Below are 25,944 nucleotides of genomic sequence, written 5' to 3' on the forward strand. Positions count from 1 at the left end.
ATTGGATTCCCAATCCCAGCCATCCCATTCCTATGGCACACTCTCTCTCTGAAAGGCCGGATTTGCCCTCCTTCTTCCCTATCACTCAGTGTTATGCTAGTCAGTGCAGGTGTATCATAATTTACATCACTTTTATAGGCCCTAAAATAGAACCCTGTGGCTCACCGCAATATCTGGTCAACAAAATGGCTACAGTGTAGTAGCCACTGAATGAATTCGAATTTCCAACAGCGACTTAACATGAGCACTGTAATTTAGTCAGAGCAGGCTTGATCCATGTTTAGGAAACCAGCCTTCTATTGTTTGGAAATTTAAATGAATGGGGTCTTCTGGACCCCACAGTATGCACACACATTAGAAATCATATGAAACTATATAACATTGCAGTACACATCAATAAACACTATACAAAGTAAATGAATATGACTGAAGTAAAAGAAGCTTTGGAGTTAAAGGGTATTAGATAAAATCACTTTTACACAGTAAAGACTTGGTAATGAGGTGACTATTTGGGTCAGGTGTACTGGGAGGAGGGATTAGGGGACTAGGATTGGGGACTACTTGCCTCTAGAACAGCAGCAGAATGTGTCATCTGTCAGCACAGGAACTGAAATAGACTCAGTTCTTCTCTGTTTAGAAGTCCCTGATCAAATGCTAAAGCTTTATAGTGAGAGAGGTGAACAGTCAGACAGCAAGACAGTCCAGGAGCTGAAGCAACACAACAGAAGGAAATTAAGGCCAAGACAGCAGTAAAGTCCACATGGTATTGAGTATGTATGTAACACATTAAAATATAGATCTTCTGCCTCCTATTTAACAGGTGAACTCCAGTTCGTCCATCACGCTCACTCCATGTCAGCAGATGCACTGCAAGTCTTCAGCCCTTTGCGCTTCAGTTTGTCTTTGATGATAGGGAACCAAACCACTGCAACTAGAACGAACATCAGTCCAATGGACAGACAAACAGGCCCCATAGCGCTTGGCACACTGGTTGCCTCGTTAGCAATCAGGGACAGCACGACACCCGTGCATAACACCAGGCCTCCAATGACCAGGACAAATATGGGTTTGTGGTAGTGGGACCAGAGCGGACGGTCGGCAGGTCCAGATTCCTGCGCAGGACATAAGGGACTCTGAACAGATCTGACTGTCTGTGGATCCTCAGCACTGGAGAGCATCCTTGATCTGGTGGACCTTCACACATAAGAAAAGCCATGAAGGGGAGGAAAGGCACACAGAGGCCATCTATTAACATCTGGAGGAAAATCTCTCTTTGAACATAGTAGTAGTGAGGAACATTTATAGCATACCTTTCTTTCCTTCTTTTTATATACATTCATACATATATTTACACACATATTTATATATGGCTGCTGTCCAATAATAAAAATATGTATCTCTATTCTCCGTCTGTTTTCAGTTTTCTCTATGGTTGAACCCTGTAGCTGCTCTGTACACTGTGTAAATAATTCTGGACCAATGGACCAGTAGAAACACTCTAAATGACTCAGAATAAATTCTTATTTTACAAGAACTTCCATTCAAAGTTAAGATTAAAGTTAAAGATCAAAGTTAAGAGCATTTTTTGCTTTCTTCTGTAAAGTCACCATTTTGGAGATACATGTTTTTCATTGGACATATGTCCTTTCAATCTGTTTTAACTAAAACTGGACACAAATTGACATTGTTCTCAAGCCTTGAGTTCACAAATTATCTATATTTTTATTTATTGCTGTCCAAGCTAAATATTTTTTATTTGTATTGCTGTCTAAGCTTAATCTTTTTTCATTTTTATTGTTGTCTAAGCTAAATTATTCTTATTTTATTTTTATTGCTGTTCAAGCTAAATATTTTTTTACTGTTGTCCAAGCTAAATATGTTTTTTTCATTTGTATACACCAACTAACACTCAAAGATCTCAGCTGAAAACTTTCAGATTTGTTTATTTACTTCCTGATTATTATTTTAAGTCTTCTAGGCATGGGGAGTGCACAACTGCTGATAAACCAGGCTTGGAGGATGTTCTCTTGGAGAACTTCAGTACATTTTTCACAAATTTTATTCACTTTCCAACATACGTTCTGTCTTCCTCAAAGACGTGTTGATAAAGAGAATATATTTGGCAGATTAATTCAACTCAGTATTCAAGTCTTCTACAGCACTCTCTTTCAGAAGGTTAATGAAGTAGTCTTATTTTCTGGATGGAGACTGGAGATCTGCGTGCAGGTTTTATAGTAGGTACAACTTCCATACTACATTATTACATTAATTTAAAAAATAAATGGTAGTATCAAATAACTACATTTGTTTTCTGGAAAAGAGGATGTTCAGGAATTTGTTCCACAGGACACTTTACATGGACATATGCCAACAATCAATAAGGTCTAGTGTGATTTTCATCACACTTTGAAATACCTTAACATTATTAGGCAAGTTTCAGATTCATTTCAGAAACATGCAGCAGAGACAGCGTTGGCGCCAGAGTAACATAAGAATTGTTTACCTTTTTCCCCACCAGATTTGAAGTTTTTTTTCTGGTGTAAATAGGGTTTTAGTCTCATTTACTCGCTTTGTGCTGTATTTATGTCTGTCTTGGCCGTTATGCTGTTTGTATTGTATTAGCGCCATCTGCTGGGCAGGCTTGATCACATGAGCATTTTGAATCCAGTTTTACATTTAGAAACGGTGCTGGAAAGAAATCCCTTTTTAAAAATGACTGGATAACCTTGAGGCCCTCTCCACACATTTGATCAAAGTACCTGTACGCACTTCAGCACAATTGTCAAAATATACAAACTACTACAGTTCTAAAATGCGTCCATATACATACACATATATAAATTAATTAAATCAACACCCAGACATATTACATTTTAGGGAGGTAGCTTGGCTACTGATTCACCGATTGAAAACCATTGGATCCCAAACCTGATCCTGGAATACCCTACATGGCACATTTTGCTGTTTTCCTGCTTCATCACACCTGATCCAACGAGCTCATGCTTGACATACATGCAGGTAAAACAGCAGCATACAGGACAAGAGGTAGTCCAAGACCAGGGTAAGAAACCTGTACCTTCACTCAAGACCACATAAAGACTTACCGTTCCCAATAATTCACCTCCTGAAGATGTTCTGGCCACCCCTGTGGTTAATGTGAGCCTGCAGGAGAGTGCATTACTTCTGACAGTACTGAACATGAGGGAGGGGCATGACAAAGCTGGACTGTGCAAACAAAGCTGCTCCGAGTTACATATCTGGATTCTGTGTTGCATACAATGCAACTCAACATGGAAATGGTCTAAAGTCTTTGTCCAACTGTCATAATGGAAGAGATCATGCCCACTACTTTGATATATTAAAAATGAAAATGATAAATGGCAACAAACATTTTGCTCTGCTTCGTGCCAACACTCAATTGGTATAGACGCAAAATGATGACAATGGGCCGGCGCTCATCCAAACTGACTGCCTTTAATAGGCTGCAAACAGCAGCTGGTCCAACACAGCCCTGAGGTTTCAGACTGCATCACACAAAGCCTGTAATCCAACACCGAGAGGACTATGGAAGCTATAGTAAATAGAGTGGAGCTCGCATTTAGAAGCCAGGCTTACTATCAGACAGTCAGTAACAATCAGGCACAGTAATTGAGCACATGGCGTTTATTCCGTCGCTTGAATCTACAAAACAGCCTGTTACGAGAACACGGGTACAAACGGCAGGTATAAACAAGTCCTTACACACATCATGCCATGAATAGGAAAATATGAGAACATGTGTGTGGGTGCCGCGGGGGCGGGGGTTACAAGTCCAAAGAGACATTTCAGGCAGAAGTCACTCTGGTTTTTTTCTGTACTGGTGCCTTTTTGCCTGGTTTTCTTTGCCCTGGTCTGGGTTTCAGGTTTCTGTTGCCTGTGGTCGGTTTGGGGGCCTTCTTCGGTCCTGCTTTGGACGGGGTCTATGGAATAAAAGCAGAACATTCAAAACACTTAAGCAAAACAGTGACGTAAAACGTGTTATTTTCTGACACAGAGCTACATTGTGTAAAGCCCAGTTCACTCTTCCAGGTTTTGGGTTGCGCTGAAAGCCAGTTTGATCGCTTACAAAAGGCTTTCGTTTCAGAAGCTGAAGGTGGAATACACAAGGGTAAAATCAGTCTCACGCATAACCCAACATTTCGATGAGAGACTGACTGTAAGGATGGAAAATCTTACATTACTGAGTGTCACACTTCTAAGGAAAGGTCACATGAAACAAACCATTTTAACAGCTGCTTCAGCTTTCTTCGCGACAGCCGGGTACAGCACCCTTAAAGCCTGGCGTTCTCGAAATTGGTCTTTAAACATATAGAGCACTGACCTCCAGCTTTGTCTTTTTGCTTGGAGTCTCGATAGGCACGAGCTGTGGGATTTCCTCATGTGCCTCAACATCTTCAACCTTGCTTTCAGTCCCAGCTTCAGCATGTTTTTTCTCCTTGTTCTTTAGACCAGCTTTCTCTGTGGTCTTTCGCTTTAGACCAGCTTTCTTTGTGCTGCTCTTCTTCTTCTTTACTGCCTGTGTTCTCTGCAAGAGGGAGATAAGATAAGGTTAATGTAGCAGAGCTTAATCAGCCTAATGTAGCGCAAGCTAATGCTTCCTCACAGATAAAGAGCCTCGTGTGTGCTGATACAGTAGACCTCAACACTGTTCATGAACGGGTCTCCTGTCAGGTGTGTATACTACACAGCTTTCTCTAAAGCTAAAGCTCTTACACATTCCCTCTTCTGGTAAAATTAATCCAGCTCCAGTAAGGCTTAGAATTCGATCAGGACAGAACAGCCATGTGCTAACTCCAAAGCAGCTTGAGTACTGCAACCCACACAAGGATGGAGGATGAATCAGCAATATACACTGTTCTGCTATGTAGTCTTACCTTGGCTAATCCGGCTTTCTGCAGCTCTTCCTCCAGCAAGGTGAGATGACTCAAGTCAGAAGTGTAGATGGGAAGAGCCACAGAGGTGTGACTTTTCAAGTGAATGACTTTGATGCATTTTCCTTTCTGTAGAAAAAGCAGTCAGTCAGTCAGGAACCCAATCCTTTGTCAACAAGCAGTTTAACACTAAAAAAGCCCTTCACTACTGAAGAACAGCCTTGGTGGTCGGTCTGACTGCTTGAGGTCTGCATGTCTATCTGCTGAATAAACAGGTCATTGGAAATGACAGAAAGTCAGATATGGAATCATTCATTTATCTAATAAAATAATCTTAGCAAACCACACACGAAGCAGCTGACACACCACTAGACACCTTACCGTCAACACAATTGACTTTGACTTTTAGCTGAACAGCCCAAACATACTGCCATGCGTCATCTGTCACAACTAGCCTGAGGTTTATTAATTTGGAATTTTATTTCTTTTTTGCACGTCAGGAGCTTTCTTGTGAATCGCACAAAGTTCTGTTGCTCATTTTAAAGCAAGCTTTCTTGGCAAAATCGAGTCACCGATGTCTCCAACAATAGCAGCTGTCTTGAGTGTGATGTTCCATCACCTCGTTCAGAGCCTCGCCAAGGCGCTACAACATGGCGAAAACCACATTTTCATGGTCCTGCCTCATTCTGGTCTTATTCTGATTATGCTGGTTTACTCTGATGAAGCTGTAAATCTGAACCTATTGGTCAGTTTTTACCTCAGGGATTTTCTAAGGAAAACCAGGCCTGGCTGTGCTGCTGAGGTATCAGCAGATGCGCTTGAATAGCAGAAAAAAAAAAAAAAGAAAAAAAAAAGAGCCACCTTTAATATAAATGGTCAAAATGACCGCTATTGGTCTGCCCCACCAGAAATACTCATTTTCCTTGCCTTGCTTGCCAATAATCAGACTAACAAATTCACTGATATACAGAGAAGTAAGAAAATGAAAACAGAAATATTTAAATATTACGTTTAGTAATGCTTTCCTATGAATAGTTCACGGGCAAAGATTCATTCAGATCCCGCTGTTCTGATTACATACAAAGTAAACTTCTCCTTTACTCAGACTTCACGCATATGACAGTACAATTTAATTAACAATGTACTTAAAAAATATCGCAATATAATCCTATTGCTTGCAGGATTGTAATATACTGAATCGTATCACGAGGTTCTTTTCAATACACAGCCCTAACAATACGGTGAAATCAGTCGACAGGAGAATGGGGTTGTTTATTCAGTAAAAATGAGCATCTTGGCCTTCTAGTGCTGAATGACTGCAGTGTGTAACTACTTTTAAAGTGGAACTTCCATCAATCTGAGTCTCACATCTAAAAATACATACATGGTTATGCAGAGTTATAAGCCAAGAGGCAAAAACAGCTTTTTTCTAGGTTTCTAGTAGATCTCTTAGGTCAGAAAAGGCTCTTGGCAATTCTGATTCTATCTGTTTCTACTTTCAGGTGATATTTCAGTTTCCTAGCCCGTATGCTCTCTGCTGAGTCAATAAAGTCAGAGAATAAATAAAAAAGCATGCTACAGGCAAGCTGTGTGGAGCAGAAAGAAACTTCAAACAGCACCAGCGGCCAATTCTTTATAGCCAGACTGGGCAAAACCCTGATGTGCTTCATAAAAGTTTAATACACTTTTTTTTGTGGCATACTGCACCAACTCACCATGTGTAACTTTGACGAAACAGTGTTAACTGCTGTGACTATGTTCTCAACAACTTCATCCGTCGTCATTCCTGTGTGCGCTACACGTACCATGCTAGCAAAACAAAAGGCAATCGGTTAATAAGGACCAGCAACACCACAACACGGAAAAGGTTTCTGTAAATGCTGATGTATCAAAGAATGTAGAGACAAGCTGCCAATGGAGTAAGAGGCTCGTCTGGACAAACTCTTGAGTTCCTCTGGCACCTTATTAACCCTTCTCCGACACGGAAGCAGCTGGAAAGAGTTTGCAGAGGTGCCCTTTGCTAATCGGAGACAGGAGAAAAGGTTGGATTTACCAGCAGGAGCCTTTCTTTGTGACTTTGAGGGTGGTGCCCTGAATTAGGCGCTCCATATCTCTGACCATGTGTTTGCTCTCCAGATCTACGGACAGCGGAACCCTGAGACAGAAAGAGAAACAGGTCAAGAAGAGAGAGAGACAACATGGAATTATCTGGCTAATAGTAGGTCAGCTTAACGGCTTAATGGTGAAACTTCTGGACAACTAATTTCACAATGCAAAAACTTGACTTTGGGGTTTCATGAAACAGCAGCAAATGCAGATGTACCACAGGACAACGCAATCAAACAAATTTAAATTGATTGATCAAATCAGCACATCAAACAACAAAAGCTGAAATAGTGCGGCCTATTCACTGCCAACCAATTAACTAGTCAGATACAATCAGGGATGGCAAAAGTCCAGAGTAATCAGACATTACCAGTGAAATTAAAAGTCCAGAATATCAGCGAATTACAATGTTTATGTTCAGTGGTTTCACTGCTAACAGAACAAAAAGAATTTAGCAATTTCTTTAATGAAATTATATGAAACTATAACAGCAAATAAATGTTACTTCTGTTAACAGGCAGTGCTGGGAATGTCGTCTGACATGAGTAATGCAGAACCAAGTTTCACAAGCGCGAGTTCTACATGAGAACCTTAAACTACAAACTGCTATCAAGTAAGGTTTGAAGTTGTATGCTGCTGTAGGAACTGTAGTGGATTTAGGAGTATTGCTATAGTAACAAATAGAGATGGAAAGACCAATCGGCTGTGTATCACCCTATCGCATAATTGTAGTCTGTATTTCGCAAGTTGCTGTGTTGCGCGAGGCTCCTCAGTTGAAGAACCCAGCAGTTCCTCACTCAACCGCTAGACGCCAATACGCAAGACCTCTCTCACGGCTGAAGAAGCACATTAACTGGAAAACATTCATTATATGTGTAAAAACAACTCTGCCTCGTGGGAAAGCAGTACTAACAGTACGAAGGAGTACTTTACTCTGTACAGTGAGTTTCAGAACACGGCAGAGCTGAACACCGTTAAGAACTCTCTTGAGCTCCACAGCCCATTTCTGCACGGAAATTCACGGACCCTCACAGTGAATGCACAAGGAGTTTGGCAAATTTTCAAATGTGGTTAATTTCACACAGTAAAGTACATTTGATCTTGAGACAATTCAGGAACACTACAGAAGACCTGCATGATGAAGCATTTCCACGTTTGCCTGGAAAGGTTAATATGGCAACCAGCCCTGCCCTCGATTAGCAGAGAAAGATGATCAGAGACCTGAGTCAGCCCCAAAAACACTAAGCAGTTTATTTCTAGCAGTGATGGTTTTGTTGTTTCTCAACCATTCCTCCCCTTTTGTTGCCTTGCGTAGAGAGAATGGCTCACATCAGGGCTCTGTTTGCAGTGAAAAGACTGAACATAAACACTGGATTTCACTGATATTCTGGACTTTTAACATCTTATTTCAACTCAACTTAAGAGAATCAGACGAGGGCGATGCATCAGTGTTGGACAGTTGTAGGGTGTGTGTAAATATAATGGTGCACCCAAAATTAGTACAGACTGGCACACACCAATATGAATATGGTTGGATTTGTGAAATGTTCCAAAACTACCAACAGATGCAATTCACGACAAATCCTTGCTACCTATCTAGTGGTATCATTATCAATGGGTTGCAGTTCACCTCGAGACTTGGTTTTGAACTACTGTGGGCAACTCAAGTTCAGAAATGATGGGTTTCACCATGTAAAGCAAACCTTAGGCCAATAACAGGACAAGAAAGATTTAACCCTCCCCGCAGGGATATCTAGAACAAATAATCTTACGGTCTTAGTACAAGTGAATCAGTTTACGCAGGAACTTTCATCTTACTTCTTCCGTTCGTAGAAATGCTTCCCAATGTGGGAGGGTAAACGGCGGAGGATGCGAGCATCTGCTAGAAAGAGGTCGAAATTGCCCAGAAGTCTTCTCTTGGCTTCAAAAGACTTATATTCGGTTTTCAGAGCTTTGAAGGGAATCACCTATTTAAAAAAAAAAAAAAAAAGAGCATTACGTTTGTATATTCTACAAGATCGGTTACCAAAAGCTCGGAGTACAACAAAGACATCTGTTTGTTTCAAAGGTCGTAGGGACAAGATCCAACAATGGCGGACGCTCGTCTGGAATCAACTCTGATTTACTCTTGCACTGTTTTGACCCATGTTCCACCACCGAGACAGGAGGACAGGGTTTGCTGGAGTGCCAGTATAGCGCACATTTCACACCACAAATTTAACAAACATGCATCCCATACCTTAGGGTTACAGTTCAGACCCTTCTGTGTGAGTAACTTTGTGTAGAACCGCTCAGTCTGGTCTGCACTCATGTTAGGTTCATCCCGGGTGAAAAGGCACACGTCAGCAGACTCTGTATGGAGCCCATGAGGTAAAGGACTGGAAAAAACAAACAGAACATTTGTTAGAAGGCAAGTTTGGAGGGTTTTTTTTATTATTAGGGGGAAAGGGGGTCTTTTAAATTTCTCAACATCATCCACTTTCCCACAGAGTAGTGGCTTTCAGCTTAGGGACTATATAATTAAAAACACTTCAATTCAAAACATTCACAAATCAGGACAGAATTTCAACTGCGCTAGGCTCTTGGTCGTGTCTCCCTTGCAAAATCGATTCTCTTAAAGAGACTGTCCTTGGGCCAGTGGCAGCTCAGTGGTTAGCGCACTGGGTTATTGATGGCGACATCAATATCAAAGCCAAAACTCTGTCAAGTTGCCACTGTTGGGCCCTTAACCCTCTCTGCTCCACAGATGCTGCAGCGAAGGCTATCCAACACAAATATTGAAAGTTGAAAATAATAAAATAAATGAATGAGGCAAAGTTGCAACAACAATCTGATTTTCACTTTCGATTGGCATTTCAAAAAGTAATGTTTAATATTTACCAGAAGATCTTGGATAAATGAGCATGGGACTATGTAAAACCTTTTATTCTGAATCTGGACAGGGCTAAGAGTTCTAGGGCTGCACAATATTGGAATAAAAGGAAATTGCGATTTGTTGTTTTATATATGTAGTAGGGTTTAACATTGTTTACTGAGTTTGGAGTGTTTGCACCAACACAGCCGTTCATGGGACACCGCAGCATTACAAGCTTCACCAGATCGACACATCGGAAATTGCCAAGATGCAATCAAAAATAATACAGCAACACTGACATGGTTTAAAACACTGTATTCAAAACTTACCTTCGGAGTATTCTGAAAAGTTTACATAGTGAATATTATTGGTGGTAGAGATTTTAGCCCCTTAAAAATTAGTATCAATTACAACGTATTTTATTGGTTGGGTCAGACTCTTAACATGACAATATAAAAATGATAGTATTAGAATCATTTCTTATTCATTTCAAGCAACATTCGAATAACTGCATTTGTTCCAACTGGAAACTCATAGCATGCATTACTGCAGCAGAGAGGCCGATGCTGATCTCTCCTGATCCTGTTTTCACTCAGACTGCCATGACAAAGACAGCCAAGTAAAACTTACATGCGGATGGTCTGATTCTCTTTGGGGACCTTCCATAATGTCAGGAGGAGACAGATCTGCTGACTCTCGTTAAGAAAGTCGTTCTTGGGTGAGGTGCTCTTTAAATAAGCCTGTAGAGCCTGCACAGCTTTCTTCACCTGCAAACCAGACAGCATGGGAATTAATCACACACCAATTAGAGTTACTAACAAAAGTAAAACCACCTCTGAACATCAGCAGCAGCTGCATTAACGATCAGAGTCACGTTAGTGAACCAAGAAAAGGTTAGTGTTAACTAGTGATGTGTGGATCAGATGTACATTGGAGAAAGTGGAACGTGTCTGAGAGCAGTGTATCGTGGTCCAGCCTTAAGAGTTTGTACAACTTTCAGACTGAAACCTAAGGAAGCTTTATTACCCTGAGTGTTGTTGAGAACATCGACCCAGAACTCTTGGTTTAAACACGACAATAATCATTACTGTTTCTAATAATCTGATCCCTTACATTTCCACTGGCTAACTAACGTATCTTCAACAGCACACTAGTACAAGACTACACTAGCTAGCTATGTACCCAGTGAGCTGTTTAAAAGGTAGATACGACCGAAAACTCAATCAAAAGCAATAAAACGTTCAAACTTTTTCCTGCAATGACAAAATATTATTTGCTACATAACAATAAAAGCATAAGGAAGTTACGAAGGGAAATATCTGAGCTGAGTCTGGCTCCTCTATAAACACGCTCGTTAGCTGATAGCTAACCTAGCTCACCGCACGTCCTGTTTTAATCAGTTTAACACATTTCTCACGGGCAGGTTCCAGTACGTACAACTCACACACACGCGTATACACACCCGCCTGACCAGAAACTAAACAGTAACACAAACAAACTGCGAGAATTTTACCTGATAGGTGTCGAGGTTGATCTTTTCCCCTGCTGAAGGCTCCATGGCACACGTGTGGAAGAACAAAACCACGCATGCGCGGCGAGCGTCATTACGTCAGCACGTCCGTCCTGACGCAGAGTTTAAACGCAACAGTAGTAATAATAATAATAATTTATTATTCACTACATTATTTACTATAAACCCGCACTAAAGCATATTTAATTAGGTATGTATTTAATTCGTATTGCACGTTTATACGTTTACTGATTTATTCACTTTTCCACCACAATTTATATTAATATCCTTGATTTTCTATCTGGTCAAATGGGACTGTTATAACAAACCGACAGAAAATCCCAATTTAATTCTGAATAAAAGCATAAAAAATTAAAATGACTACTGGTAGATGTTCGTCACATAAAATTAGTTTACATTACTGAAGTGCACCATCAGCCCAGCAGGTGGTGCTGTACATAAAGTGAGCTCACCAAGATATATATAGTATTTTTGAATATTAATTAACTGGTGAGAAATGCCGATTCTTACCTAGGTCCAGGTGGAATTTTGGTGTTTTGCTATTGCTTTAAAGGAAAGCAAGAAGTGTTTGATTTTTATGAAGCTCCACAAATGATAAAACAATCTTTAATGGGTATTTCTTTTCTTTCTCAGAACAATGAATCATGTGAGTAGGGAGATATTGGCGAATGGTGTATTAGTGCCATCTACAGGGCAGAGTGGGTAATGCACTTTTTCATCTTCAGAGAATTGTCCTTTAACTACCTCTCTGAATTACCTAATTATGTCATGATAATTATCTCAAGATAATATTCCAATATGAAAATCTTGAGATAATTTACACTTGAGCACAATGTTTTTTATCCATTATCCAAAAAAAACCCAATCATTTCCCCTCCTCGTGTCCACTTGAGAGCTCTGTAGACCTTAAGTTGACTTGTTTGCTTTGAGTGCATGTTCAGTCCATCTATTCACAGTATTTCAAGTGTGTATCAATGAGGCTGTTCAATGTAGGCAAGAAATGGCACAAAACAGACATGTCTACAGTTCTGCTTCATGAATGCAATATGGAAAAAAGAGAACAAGAAGGATGAGATGACCAATTTAAGATTTTATTATTTAGGAAGGTTAATGGTGACATCTCCAACAGGAGCATGTACATCTGTGAATCTTAAACTGAATGGCGTGAGTGACCCTAACATCACAGTTACGTTGTATTTGAGCACTTATTGTCTCTGTATTTCTTTAGGGTAAGTCATTACCAGTTATGATGTGCGTGATCTTTGTCGTGAATGGGGTTCTAATTGGTTACGTTCAGACAGCAGCCGATCATGATAACGCTAATAGTTGATTGGATTGGGGGGTTTATATAAAACACCAGTTTCTGACTGAAATGCATGCACATGGTCCAAACCACAGCTGTAATGTATTTTCTGAAAGTCTGATCTAGAAGAGGATCAGACAGATATCAGATATGCGAAGATGACTTAGATGTGACTACCTGTATGAACACAATTTTTAAGGGCTCCATTCTGTTCCTGTGCCCACTGTCCACAGCCAGTCTGAAACTGCCTATCATCACAGTATCTGAAAAGAAGGCAACGTTGGTCACTGACTAAGCAAATGGAGGCCATTTCTATGTAAGGATCAGCAGGGTGAGCTGTGACCCCCTAATCAACTGTTCACACGAGCTTAGATCCTAGTGACCATTCTGAGATTCCTTTAAAAAAAATCCCCACTCTTTACATCATCAGTTTCAGGCTGCTTGAGGACGGTTAACAAGGAAACGACTTTAATCTTTTAAACCCGTAGGCAGGTAAAAAGCCAGAAGTTTAAAACAAGATTGCATCAATTTTACCATTGAATGTAGGCCAGTGGAGAGGGGCTGGCTTTTAAAATGGGGCTACATGAGTGGCATAGCTGAGCTCTCAATATGAGAAAGCTGTCACACTGAGCTTTTTTCTATAATATTGTTCTTTCTAAAACGTATTCTCTTATTGTCCGTTTTCAAACATATTTCTCTCATTTCTTTTAGATTTATCTGCAAATAAGAGAATGGAGCAGAGTGGAGGAATCCGGTTGGTGGGCCGCTGCGTCCTCCCCCTCAATCCAGAGAGCAGCAGAAGGGTCTTTCTGACCTCAGTTACTCCTTCTCTGGTACCAGCTTCAACACCTTGCCAATAGCAATAGTTTTACCTGCAGAGGAAAAAAATGAGAGCACACATAATCTAAGCTGCACTTAGTACACATACCTTCTTTCAGACAATGAGAATCTTCAGAACCTTCACATTTTGTCATATTTTAGGTTGCAACTAATCTCTATTACAGTGATGCTTCAGCCAATAAAACAACTTTGTGGCCCAAATATAAGGTAAATACAGGTCTCAGGATGCAACATAATATTGTAAATTTGCATATATATCAATGTCATACAGTGTCAAGCACAACATAACTATGCCTACGTAAGATGTAAAGAAAGTGGGTATTGTTTAAGAGAGGCAGTTACATGTACATTAGTCTTAAAGCTCCAGTACAAAACTAATGAAGCCAATTTCAGACACTAATTATGTTCCGGCAGAACAACTACATCTGGGGTAAGGGAAGAAACTTGAAGCCGGAGCTTCAAACAAAATCAGGAACTCTACAACACAGTAAACGCTGGCCCCATCATCTAGAGATCATAAGTCTGATCCCTTTCAATTCTACAAGCTATGGCCAGGAGCCCAAGAAAGCATTATCAGCCTCGTTCTCTCTCTAGGTGGGTAGGATGGCCTACACTCTCACTTTCAGTCAGAGCTGGCCAGTACAGGTGTAGTAGTACTGCCAGTACAGCTTCAGGCACATGTCTCTGCATCGTGTTGCAGAGGGAGACCTAACCTACAAATGGAACTGGACACTAAGTCAGAAAGAATATTGGGCAAAGATCAGGGATAGCTGAGCAAGTTCGTCAATTAATCTCAAGAGTACCTCGTTATGTTCATCAGCCGACAAAAAGTAATACTACTGCTTCAGTGATGTTCTTTTTAACAAGCCATTTAATGGAAAAAGACGTAGCAGCAGTTAATTTTCATTCTACTGCTTTGCCAGCATGACCAAAAGCGTTAGAAAATAGACAAATGGGCCTGTAAAAGCCATTCACTCATATTTTACATACCAGTCTGGAGTAAAGGCAGGTTAAAGGCAGTCAAAACACTGGGACTGGGGGAGCTCCCAAGTGCTGCAGCCATATCTGCATCGGCCCAATAACTGTGAGAACACCAGTTTGAGCTTCAATCATGCCACAGCCATCCATAGCTAGTAGCCACAGAGAGCAGAACTGACCTCACTGGGTAGCTCCTTAGAATGAGCCCCCCTGGCTATTCCTTTACTTAGCTGATGCAACAGAACTGGCAGTTATCGTTCTCCAAACATGTAAAGGTCTCCAAAGACGTTGAGTCAAAGGCAGTCCTGCCACAGGTAGCATTGTGTGATGGTGGGATTCTTAGATAGTGGGCAGGGATTAGAAATGACTAATCTGGGAAGCAAATTGGGATCCAGTAATGACTGCAGGTATCTGAGCTCTTACCCTCATCCCTCAAAGTGAACCGACCCATCTGTGGGAAGTCTTTAAACGTCTCTAAGCAGATGGTTCCCGCCGTTCTGAGACGGGCAATGCATACTTGGTCTTGTTTGACAAAACGGGGGCGCGTCTTGCTCTTCTCTCCTGTCTTCTTGTCCACCAGACAGATTAAGGCCTTTGAGCAGAAGAGGGAAATAATGCAGAAGAAATGGGGTTAGAAATGAACAACAGGCACAGAAACATGTTACAAGGAGACAGACACCAGTTTCAGTTACCGTTATCTGCACTTCCTCTATGCAGGTGTGGATGTGTAGGACTGCATTGTAACCTGGACATATAATGGATTTGTGTTCAATAATGACAATCTGTAGGGGAAAAAAAGACAGAGGACAAAGAATGAGGCAAAAACATGACAACTCCTCTCTCAGTAAGCAACTACAGTCAGTGTTCTACCTGAGCATCAAACGTGCGCCCTGAGTGGCAAAGGTTTTCAGCATTGCATAGGATAAAGCCAGGCAGAATCTCCTCCTCTTCGATGCCTTTGAGGCGCAGTTTCAGGTTCTCTCCGGGCCCTGCATCGTCCGTCTCGACTTCATCAGACAGCAGGCTCAGCACCTCAACAGTGTGCTGCGAAAATGTCACACAGCACGTCTCACTCACACAAATCCTAAACTCCAGAGATGCCTTAATTTAAAGCATTGGTTGATGTAAGATACAATTACAGTGAGCATTCAAAACTGTAATTTATACTGCAGATAGATCAGGTTCTGAAAATCTGACTACCTGAACTATGTTCAAAGCCACTGTTTAGTAGCTTGTTGAAGATACACCGATCAATTATATTAAGAACTATACATGCAGCTGACTTAAATGCAGCTGCAAAGTCCAGAAAGTGGACCTCAGTCCTTATCTGAAACAGCTACACTGGTTTCTGGTGTACTTTACGGCCTATTTTTAAACAATGTTACTGGTGTACACAGCCCCTAATGGTTTAGCACTTCTGTATCTAACAGAAAGTCTAGATATTTATAACTCAACACATGATCTTAAGATTATGAAATACTGGTCTTTTATAAATCCTACATGTGCAGTCCAGAAAGGGTGGAGAAACATCTTTTAGTTAGTATTCTTCTAAACGGTGGAGCTTGTTACCTCTTTAAGTCAGGCAGATGAATTCAGGGTTCACATTAATGTGATTATTAAAATCACATATATGTGTGTAGTTGTTTTTATTTTTGAAAGCACCCCGAGCTGCTATGTATATAAAATGTGACTTATAAATTAAGCTTATTATTATTACAAAGTAATGCAGGTGGGGTTAAACAACAAAAACATGTTCTACAGTGGCCAAGTCAAAGTCTAGATCTCAATCCAATCAAGCAACTGGGGTATTATCTGAACAGTTTGAAATTTAAAACATATGACTGTATACATCAAGCGAATTCTGTATTGATGAGCAACTACGTGTATTTTTTTGTTTTTTTGGTCAATTTATCATAATGTATTTTGTAGCTGTTGTAGAACAGTAACAAAATACTGAATGCAATGTGTAACAGTGATTTTCCCAAACTGTTGTAAACACTGTAAAAACATGTCACATGGTCTCACTGTTTTAATAAACTTACCCTATTTGGCATCATTATGAGTTGTTGTGCTTTGCTAATTGTTCCTGATTCCAGTTTTCCAAGGACCACAGTACCCATGTCCTGCACAGAAAAAAATAAGAAAATGAAAAAAAAAAACAACCAACCAAACAAACAAAAATCATCACAGGCTCAGTCAATCACATTTTTATTACATAAGCAGTATACAGCATGCAACTCCTTGCATGTATATTACAGTTTAGAACAGTCAGGCCATCTCTAGAGCTTATAGATTTTATATTGTCCTAAAACATTCTGCCGAGACCATGTGAACTTGCTTTGTACGGCCAACAATAAGGTTTATGAGGGTCATGCACCAAAACCAGCTGTAATTCATATGTTATATACACTGCCACTCAAAAGATCACTTCTGATGTTTTCAGTAGTCTACTGGAAGTGTTGCATGGTCCAGGCAAGCCTTTCTTTCCTATTTTGCCATCTTAGCAATGGCGTGCTTTACTGGCACTACACCTGCTGAACCTGCAGCTTCAAGTCTTCTCTTCACAGTGGAAACTGAGACTTGGTCCAGTGTTAAGTTGAACTAGAAGGTGTTGCTATGTGAGCTGTCTATCACACAAGATGCTGACTTTCACAAACTTGTCTTCTGATGCTGTTGAGGATGTGCAAGGCTGGAGTTTCAGACCTTTTCCTGCACCTGTTAAGTTTTTTTTCCATTTTCCAAGAAGTCTTTTGATGACGCGGGAAACACTATAGGAGTTATAATGCTCTATGTTTCTTTTTTAGTCATCCTAGCAATCTGAATGTTTAATGTTGCCTAAATTGCCTAAACATTTATGGAGGCAAAGGCTTTGTCAATTGTAAACTGTTTGCATAGTTTTTTAAAGCTTAATTTACTTCCATTGCTACAGACCAGGCGTAAGTTAATAATGACGTTTCCTACAAAAGTCCCATTTTCCAGTGTTTACTTAATTTGTTTCCAATAGTCCTGCCAGGTTACTGCTTGCTATTGTACCATTTGAAATCACTATGCTTAAATGTTGGTAAAAAACTGGAAAAATTGGGGGTGTTCTAAAACCTTTGACCGGTAGTGTAAATGGACTGTTTGGATGGAGGGATAACTATTGACAGGACATCAATCACATATTTCATTCATTGTTATTTGGATTCAAAAATCATGCACATCACCACAGCAATCACCTTACCCTGTACTTATCTACGATGGGCAATCTGAGAGGACCATCACTTGATCTGTTGAAGTTTGGCAAGCTGTCCAGATGTGGAATAAATGGTAACCCCCTAAAAAGTCAAGAGCACACATCAAGAAAACACATTATGTTAATCTAACTTTTAACTGCTAACTGTAATTGTATTTTACATCAGATTAGATTCACTACTATGTTGTGTCAGCCATTACACAGCCTGGGAGACTGCAAGGTATAGGTTTCGTTTGCAACATGTGTAGCTCACTGCCTGTCTATCTAACCACAATGTGACAACACAGCTCCAAGCATTTAACTACTTGTGCCCAGTTTCCCAAAGGCATCTTGTAGAGTGAGTGTTCGGTCTAATGCATGATCAACTATTTGAAGCTTCAACCATCTGATCTCTGTTAGATGTGTTTTGAAGGTTAAGATGCAACACAAAGCAAATTTGGTATAGCCAGAGGGATGTATCTACATATGTAAACCAATTGTATGTTCTCAAAACATATTTTTTCAAAACATAAGATCAAAAACACCTACTTTTTAATTTACAATGGTCTACGTCTTTGCATTGTGAATTGGTGCATTATTTTCTTTGTGGTTCATATTTTTTTGGTCCTGGAGAGGTGTAAAACACTACTGCTAGTGTTTTAAAACACTACTACTGCCAAAACAAAGCCCACTGGATGCATCACATTGTGATGCGTCAGCAGTAGGTGTGCCGTCATTGGCTGTGGAAACACTCCACTGAAAGAATTAACCAGTGCTCATTTTAACTCCGAGAGAGTGATTTCTGCAGGTTATGGCTACAAGTGTTGTAATACCCTGAATATGGTGACTGTCTACATGTCAAAACACAGTGATGCATGCTGTATATTGTACGATTTTAAAAAGGTAGATAATATATTGGTTTTACTGAGCTACAGTGCGAGTTATCTTTTAGAGTAATAGAAGCTTCACTTACGTGTACCAGGGACACAGCTCCGAAGGTTCCTTTAAGTTGGCTCCAGTCAGCCCAGAGCAGGGCATGAAGTGGATGTCTTTCTTTGGGTTAAAGCCCACTTTCTTTAGGAATGGCACTAATTTTTCCTTACATTCTTCGTATCTGGGAAAAAATGAGTTACAGTAACTAGGGGTGTAACGATATGTGTATTCGTACGTCATGTGTATGTGTATTTAAATAGAACAGTCACAGTACGGGAGTGACGGTTCGGTGCACACAGTCAAAAGGAGAATACACGATATGCTCTATTGGGGTTAATACATTGATTTCATAATCATGCACACCACCCGGACACCTTAAGCTGGAAGCCATTGGATTTGTATGGTATTATGGGGACTGTAGTGGGTTTAAAAGTATTTCTATGGTAACTGTAGTCTTTTCTACCCTGCCCCCACCTCCTCCTCTCTGTCTGTCTGCCTTATTTTAACTCAGGAAATCATGGCGGATCATACTAGGGCGGTGTGTCTGTGTCGTTGGGCAGCTGAAGGGTAACATTCTAGCGTTTACATTTTACTACCTAATGAACTCACTACTAGATGGAACAAACTCGCGTCTGTTCAAAATCAAAGAAGAGAAAGCTGGGTCAGCCTATGTTTTTTTGTTTGTTTGTTTGTTTGTTTTTCACAGCCACACAGTGAACAGGCAATGCCTAAATCAATAAATAAATGCATAGACAGATCAGAATCATTTTTTCACTGTTGTTGCTGTTAGCCAGTTATGACATGTCTGAAGTTTGTTCCTTTAGTTTTCCACCAATGATACAATGCTAAAGTAACGAAAGCCAATACTGCACAAGGCTAATATAGTTATGCATAATCTACAGACATGTTTTTAAGGTTTCGGAGGTAATATTTTCTATAACAATGAACCAAAGTACAGTTCATACAATATCTCATCTGACTAAAGGTGAAACTACCAAACTATGCCCTTATTGTCGCTACAAGGCAGTTTTCTTCTCACCTATCCAAGCTCCAGTTCACAGTAGGGTCGTCCATTTTGTTGATGAGAACTATCAGGTGTTTGACTCCAGCAGTTTTGGCCAGCATAGCATGCTCACGGGTCTGACCTCCCTTTTCAAAGCCGGTCTCAAACTCCCCTTTTCGCGCTGAGATAACCTGGAAAGACAGAACCAAAGTTCAAAAAGAAAAAATGTGAACTGTAAGTGACAGGGTGGAGAACAAATACGAAAGCTGTTGTCTTCACAGTGTTAAGGGATTTAGAAATCAACATTCTGCATTACAAATGAGGAAACAGTCCACTCCTGACATTTTACTTAACCTACAAAGGCCCTACAGGTACCGATTCAGCAAAGGGCAAAATAACCTACGACCTTCAAACTTTGACTTTGACTTTTTTTCTCCTACAGTGGAGCACACATATAGTATAAGCTGATAGCAGTCAAATAAACAGTTTGCGAAACCAACCAGCACTGCCAAGTCCGCCTGTGAGGCACCACCGATCATGTTGGGAACAAAGCTCTTATGGCCTGGAGCATCCAGGATGGTAAAGTGCTTTTTCTCGGTTTCAAAGTAGGCTCTTCCCACTTCTACAGTTTTCCCTTTGTCTCTCTCCTCCTGATTCGTGTCTAAAGCCCAGGAGAGATACCTGTAAGGAGAAGTCACTCATGTTATACATGTAAGCAGAAAAAATTTAAGTTTAAAGAAATGTACAGTAAAAGCATTAAGTGAAGAAGGTCTTGAAGGATGTAACAGATTAAGAGTTTGAGCACCAAAGCATGAAATGGAAAAGCCCTTCAATGAGGTATAGCAAGCAGATTACTGCCAGAGACTCTACGGACCTGTGAACACCTTGCATTAACATGCATTTTGTATCCACATAGTATATGGATATAATGGATTCTGTTTACACTTGTCATTAAAATGCGTTTCCAGTGTGACCAGATGCGATTTAGTTTTTCATTTCCTGCATAAAGTAGCACACCAGTGTGTACATCATTTCCATTTTACTTGTTACCTGTAAACAACAGTTTCTCATCAAAACTGTCTTGCTCCAGGAGACTATAAAGCGTTCCTGTAACGACTCTATCAGAAAATGCGAAAGATTTGTCTTTCACAAGGGGTAGTGTTGCCAAACTCTGTAACACTGATATTATCTACCAAGAAAATAAGCACAAGCCCAAGCACGCACACACACAGCGAGAGGCAGCAAGGGAGATCGAGCAAGAGGGAGAGAAGCCAAGATCCACAGTAACTATTACCTGTATTTTACACAGAAAACCTAATCCGTTTACCCTTTTATTAAATGATCACAATGCGTCTTTTTATGCAGACAAGTGAAATCCGAACGTGAGCCGAACACCAAAAACACATGGTAATGTCAGGTGGAAACAGGCTCTAAGAAAGCAAGAAGGAAAATGAGGATAAAGGACCACGAAGGACTCAGAATGAGAGGATTCTGTATTTAGTCTGGAAAGACACTGGTAACCAGTGTGGCTATTGGAAAAAATCTTGTAATATGTACACGTCACTTTGTGTGTTTTAGTGAGCTAGTGTCAGTTTTAAACATATTTAAGTCTGCTCAGATATTAAGCAGGAATAACCACGGTCAAGCCGTACTAGAGTTTAAACCATGCTGATATTCACATAAGAGCAAAGATGTGCACGGCTGTGGACATAAAAGAAGGCAGATTGAAGAAAATGGACACTAAGGTATTTAACAATATAAGTGGGTTCACATATTCGTACCATGTTTCTCTGTTCTTCTCTTTTGCTTCTCTTTCATATTTCTCCAGGGTTCTTTTCTCCACCATACCAGTCAAATACCTAAAAGAAATATCACAGAATTGATACAACATTATTTATGCATACCTCTGTTTAGACTACAGCTCTGCTAGTCCTTTTTAGAAGATTTATTTTAAAACAGATTCTTACTCACATGATCTGTCCACCAATGGTTGACTTGCCTGCATCTAAAGAGTAAGAAGAAAGTGATTTTATCATAATCGAAATGGCAATCATCTTCCTTTCAGTTAATAGGAAGTGCAAAGTGAACACGACAAATGCACCACACACTCACCCACATGTCCAATGAACACCACGTTAACATGCTCTTTTTTTGGGGCGTCTGGGGGTGGAGGAGGCAGTTTGGGGGCAGGCATCTCTTCATCCTCCTCCATCATTTCATCTTGGGCCTCATCCCCAAGAGCCCCACCCTCTTCCATGGCTCCGCCTCCTGGCTCCACCTCGTCTGGCTCCCCCTTCTCTTCCCATGTTTCCGCCGTGTTGGCATCTGTCTCTCCGTTCTCCACAGCGGCTATGGGGACAGAGCAAGATCCTTGAAACCCGTTTGTCAGATCACGGATTTAAATTATACATCCGTCTACATGTACGCAGTCCTTTCTGCATCAACTCATGGAATACAAGAAATACTGGGGGATTTCAGTAAGCAAGATTTCTCAGTGTAGCGAAGAGTGACATAAATCTAGAGTATCTCCTGACAGCTCTGGTTCTCTGGTTAACTGAGGAACACAGCTCTGGGAAATACTCTAGATACACTTTTGTTGAGACAACTGGTGTCTATGTGGGCAGTGGAGCAGAATGACCAAGCAGACAGGGGTCAATCTAGGGGGCAGAATAGCACACCTGCTCCAGTGTGTTTTTGACAGATCAACTGCTGTTTATCACAATAACAACATTAATCACATTAACGTCATGTTGCCCAGCTCTGATATAGACTAGCGATAACCACACTATCACAATATCGCACATACCCTAGAGAGCCCAAGCTGATCTTTCAGAGTACCATCAGAAAGAGTGTTTGGTGTGGTTGGGCATTTTGTTAGCTCACTCTACACAGTGAGCGGAATGGACGGAAAGGCTACAGAGGCACAACAATGGTTACAAGAGAAATACCTCACAACACACAGTGCAGCGCCCCTATTAAATCAAATAGCTAGCTGTGTTTGCATTGACTTTGTGAATCCTGCTTCCAATGGCCCATTTCACATCAAACCACTGTGAATGACTGTTTAAATCTTAATGAATAAATCAAACAGACTTTTTTACCTGTCAAAGGTACCTATTCCTCTCAGCTCCAACTACAAGCAGAATTTGCCAGACGTACTGCACTCAATCGTGCTTTATTAAACATGAAAACAATATGTATGTGATAAAAAATGCTTCATCTGCGAGAAAGCATTAAGCAATGCGCTCATGATCTGGTCAGTGGAATTACACACTTCAATAACTGTCCACAAAGCTGCGCTTTCTTCCGAACTGCTGCCATTGCCGACAGCACGACAGAACAATGCAGAAAAAATTAGCTCATGAGGTATTTAACAACAATTTCCCTTTCTTTCCTCTGTTCAGGAGAAAGTATGTAAAGCAATGTGAGAAGACACAGAAAACACACCAAATCAGCACATTATCATGGTTACAGATATAAATCTGCTGTGAACCGAATGACTTTACTCACTGTGTCACTGGCTGTGCTTGCAGAGGTTAAGAGGAGGGAATGCATGTAATACGAGTACACACAGGGTGTACAGCTAGGATGATGTAACAGTCTCCACATCGCCTCGGTGTGGTTGAACTAACACTAACGGGGATATAGTAGTATAAAACCTCAACCAGGAATTCTGTGATTCTGGATTTGCCGGCACTGCTTTGGAAAATGAGCAGACTGCAAAGACACCCACCTGCTGGTTCTGAAATCTCCATGTTTGCAACTGTGTCTGTACCTAAGGAGGGAAACATGGCTGTAACTAAACAGTTCTTATTGCAATTACACTGACAGCTTGGTAGCACTATTAAATGTAGGTGAAGGTGAGAAAGACACAAAAGAAGTGGTGAGGCTGTTTTAGTGTATACAGTCATGTCTAAAGTCGGCCATATATTTCCACATATCAGGAAAAAATACAAATATTAAAATGTGGCAAAGTACAAAGATTACTGCACATATTGCACATTATACACACAACTTAACATAAGTTGTGTGTAAGTGAAAGCCAGAAAATACATAGAAACAGTTCCTCAAAAATATCAATTCTGTACAGGATGTATAAACGTATGCTCACATAGAAGCAATAAGAAAAAATATGTCATCTGAATGAAGGTTGCCCTTTGTGTTGTATTCGACTGTACGCTCTACACCCTCTCACAAGTCCTACATTGAGCATCCTTGGTAGGCAATGTCTAAAGGAAGCAGGTTGAAGCATATCGTCGCCGTCCAAAGAAAAACATGCATCTCCAAAAAGGCAACTTTTAGAAGAAGGAAAAAAACTTTGTAACCTGTAAAAAAAAAAATGTAGTCTATTGGTCCGTTCATCTAGAATTATTTACACAGGGTACAGGGCGGGGTTAAAGGATGGAGAAAACTAAAAAACAGACAAAAATGAAAATACAAGTTCTCATTGGACGGCAGTGATATATTTGATATTTTTTTGTAATTAACTGTATAATTTGGAAATATATTACTTTTTATAGTTTAACTTGTTATTGTTAATGTTTTTGCCAAGTTACAATTGTAACCACTTTGTATTGTCCTCTGTACATTTAGAAGTTTATTACTCTTTTTTTATCTTAACTGTAATGATTATATATTTTATATATTATTAATTATTAAAATAACATTGTTACTTTATTTGCCTCTCTTTTGTAAATACTTTTGAAGCACATTTAAATGTTTTTTATTCTTAATAATAATAATAATAATAATAGTTATGGGTCAAAGTATAATTACACTACCCGCTCTCCCTGTGCCGGACTAGGGTTCAATTCCCTGGTCAGGCAGTAAGAGTCCTCGCCCTATATTCTCCTACCTGTGAAACGTACAGACAGCTGTCAGAAATGTAGCTAAATGCAAGTAGTGAAAGGACAGGTTTCCATTGACCAATTACGAGATTTAAGTTGATTTATTTCTTTAAAATGTCTTTAAAAAGGGCATTATTCCAATGCTAATGATAATCCCATATTCTTAACTAAGAAATTACTACGTGGCCTAGCTAATCTAAACGGATCAGCTAGCTAGCACCATATCCAGGGACACATGAGCACTAGCCTGGTGTGTCAATGCTCTGACACCTGCCTTACAAACCTAGCGATCACTTTCCATTCTTAATAACATGGTAATTAAAAGCTATGTAATATGCAATGTTATTAATCCAGCTAGAACAGCAGTGACGACCAGGTGAACGCTGCTCCCTGTGAACGCTGCTCCCTGTCAGGCAGGCAGACGTTGGCCCGTTATGGTAACTTAGCTGTAGCTAATTTCCCTCACAGCTATAAATGGAGAAAGTTAGCAAGCCTGCAGTGTCACGACACATCTGGACATTCCTCACACGACAGAAAGAAGGTATGTGTGTACTGTATCTCACACATTCACCTCTCCCACAACCTCGGTGTACCTCTTAGAAAGGCTTGTTTTCATGCCACAGCTGTTTATCGCGGTAACTTAGCTAGCTAGCTAGTGCTAGCAAGGTTAGCTAGCTAGAAAGCTAGCACTAGCTAGCCAGCGTCCCCCTCTGTGCTAACGTTAGCTAGCCGGAGCACTGAACGCGCAGGCTGGCGTTCACCCCTGAACCCCCGGCCGTCGCATGCCCTGACAGTCTTTACCGTCGTGCCCAGTGCTTCCAGGGTTTCCTCGGGGGATGAAGGAAGGTACGAACTCCGGAGCGTTGACGTTGAGGCCGGTGAAGGCTGATTGTAGCTCCGTGTCCGGGGCCTCCGCATCGTCCTCCTGCTCCCAGCTATCAGGGGCTGTGTCTCTGGAGTCCATTAGTGCTCTACTACAGCTGCAACCGAACGGATAACTCGCCCTCAGAGCTGAAACCCAGCGCCTGACTAACTGTAAAAACACACAAGCCTGCCTCGGTTTTACCAGCTACTCCAGATAACCGTGCGGGCTGAAAGGCTCGGAAAGGCAGCTGAACTACGGCATGAGGCGCCTGCTCTTTTCCCCGACGACAGCAGCAGCACAGTCCTGCATGGGCGAACCCTGACAGGCGTGTGAAGACAGCGACTGTGGACAGGCTCTCCGAAAATGGCCACCAAACGAGCAGCTTTTCAAAGTAACCCTCAAATGTCCATGTCTGAGAAATTATATTTATTTTATTTTCATACTTATGAGCTTGCATGACGTCATGGCTCTTATGAAAGAAAATTAAAAAGTGTGTATTTCTGCGCGCGCGCGCGCGTGTGTGTGTGGTCCAAGTTAGTTAACTTACTGAGTGTTCATAT

The 25,944-nt window shown here is 40.7% G+C and overlaps 2 protein-coding genes across 3 annotated transcripts; both read right to left on the reverse strand.

Moving 5' to 3' along the window:
* Nucleotides 1–3,648: 3,648 nt before the first annotated feature.
* On the reverse strand, nucleotides 3,649–11,452 carry rsl1d1 (ribosomal L1 domain containing 1). Its single transcript, XM_072667349.1, has 9 exons — nucleotides 11,384–11,452; nucleotides 10,501–10,637; nucleotides 9,256–9,394; nucleotides 8,835–8,983; nucleotides 6,964–7,065; nucleotides 6,626–6,719; nucleotides 4,914–5,039; nucleotides 4,361–4,564; nucleotides 3,649–3,959 (listed from the first exon to the last, which is right to left on the reverse strand). The coding sequence occupies exons 1-9, from the start codon at nucleotides 11,426–11,428 to the stop codon at nucleotides 3,825–3,827; spliced, it is 1,131 nt and encodes a 376-aa protein (XP_072523450.1). The 5' UTR covers nucleotides 11,429–11,452; the 3' UTR covers nucleotides 3,649–3,824.
* A 1,019-nt stretch (nucleotides 11,453–12,471) lies between these two features.
* Nucleotides 12,472–25,730, reverse strand: gspt1 (G1 to S phase transition 1). Of its 2 annotated transcripts, XM_072667023.1 has the most exons (14): nucleotides 25,321–25,730; nucleotides 23,406–23,447; nucleotides 21,785–22,021; nucleotides 21,644–21,677; nucleotides 21,454–21,531; nucleotides 20,173–20,353; nucleotides 19,709–19,863; nucleotides 18,710–18,850; nucleotides 17,746–17,839; nucleotides 16,565–16,645; nucleotides 15,393–15,566; nucleotides 15,215–15,304; nucleotides 14,946–15,114; nucleotides 12,472–13,576 (listed from the first exon to the last, which is right to left on the reverse strand). In XM_072667023.1, the coding sequence occupies exons 1-14, from the start codon at nucleotides 25,481–25,483 to the stop codon at nucleotides 13,524–13,526; spliced, it is 1,692 nt and encodes a 563-aa protein (XP_072523124.1). In that variant the 5' UTR covers nucleotides 25,484–25,730; the 3' UTR covers nucleotides 12,472–13,523. The 2 variants fall into 2 exon arrangements, with proteins under 2 accessions (XP_072523124.1, XP_072523125.1); XM_072667024.1 differs by lacking the exon at nucleotides 23,406–23,447 and having other exon boundaries at nucleotides 25,321–25,729.
* Nucleotides 25,731–25,944: the final 214 nt, after the last annotated feature.

Source organism: Salminus brasiliensis, chromosome 22 (genome assembly GCF_030463535.1).
Source record: "Salminus brasiliensis chromosome 22, fSalBra1.hap2, whole genome shotgun sequence".
Taxonomy (NCBI): Eukaryota; Metazoa; Chordata; class Actinopteri; order Characiformes; family Bryconidae; genus Salminus; species Salminus brasiliensis.